This window comes from Nanorana parkeri, unplaced genomic scaffold (assembly GCF_000935625.1).
Source record: "Nanorana parkeri isolate BGI_ZX_2015 unplaced genomic scaffold, ASM93562v1 scaffold8578, whole genome shotgun sequence".
In the NCBI taxonomy this organism is placed as follows: domain Eukaryota; kingdom Metazoa; phylum Chordata; class Amphibia; order Anura; family Dicroglossidae; genus Nanorana; species Nanorana parkeri.
The window spans coordinates 1-959 of NW_017314655.1; the positions used below are offsets into that span (position 1 = coordinate 1).

Sequence of the window (959 nt, forward strand, 5' to 3'; positions counted from 1 at the left end):
CCTTCCAGCCTTATAAATGTATCATTAAGTAAATATATTCAAATTGTTTCTAAACAAAAAGAAACATTGAAACAAATACAGTTTTATTATCCGATGACTTAATTTGTTGACGGACAATCACGGGTGTCAGTACCCACCACTGAACACTAGGTGGCAGCGCAGATCAGCAGATGTCTTACCTGATCCGTGTTGCTGCCGCAGGATGGCTGCCTTTCCAGGAGCTGGGGAAGCTGAGGAAGATGCGGCGGTGGCTTGCGATGGAGCCAGGCTCTCTCCTGGAGGGTTGGGGCGCTTGTTCCCGGGTTCTGGGGTGGCCCTGCTGCCGGGGTTATTCCTGCGGGGCCCGCTGCTCTGGATGTGGGATACGGCCTCGGCGGCCTGCATGTCGGGCGGGGAGTAGCGGGCTATGACCCTCAGCATGGCCTGGGCTTTGTGTTCCTGAGTCTCATCGTCTCCATAATCCGACACCCGGCACTCGTACACCCCCTCGTCCAGCTTCCGGACGTTGGAGAGCCGCAGGCGGTGCGAGATGTCGTTGCCTTGGACCCGGACCGTCTGGAACGAGAGAATCACAGAGAACGCTTGAAGGACAACTCAAGGCAACCAGCGAAAAACAACCGTCAGCGCTATCCAGAAAACACAGCAGCTGCGCTAAAGATGTTTCCTTCGGCTTACGGAATATCTAGAGACAAAACTTTTTCTTGTTTGGTAAAGTTGGACCGTCGGGGTCCTGAGTTCCCTGTACTTCCTGTTCTGGTGACAACTGTAACATTTTGGATTTCCCAGAGACAGAGAGGACAATCAGGGCTGTCCCTGCAATGAGGTGGCCTCCAGCGGTTGCCTCAGGCAGCATCTCATTGGGTCACATGGCCATTGGATCATGCTAAGAGATCATAGTAACCTGCGACACCCTGGCTGGCGTCCTGCCCAGCTCACTGATGTCACTGGTTGCCAGGAGC

The 959-nt window shown here is 53.9% G+C and overlaps 1 protein-coding gene across 1 annotated transcript; it reads right to left on the minus strand.

The window, feature by feature from the left end:
* Positions 1 to 137: 137 nt before the first annotated feature.
* Positions 138 to 555, minus strand: VSTM2B (V-set and transmembrane domain containing 2B; the record flags this gene model as incomplete). Its single annotated transcript, XM_018576003.1, has 1 exon — positions 138 to 555. A coding segment is annotated over one exon (418 nt), but the record flags the coding sequence as incomplete, so codon positions are not given.
* Positions 556 to 959: the final 404 nt, after the last annotated feature.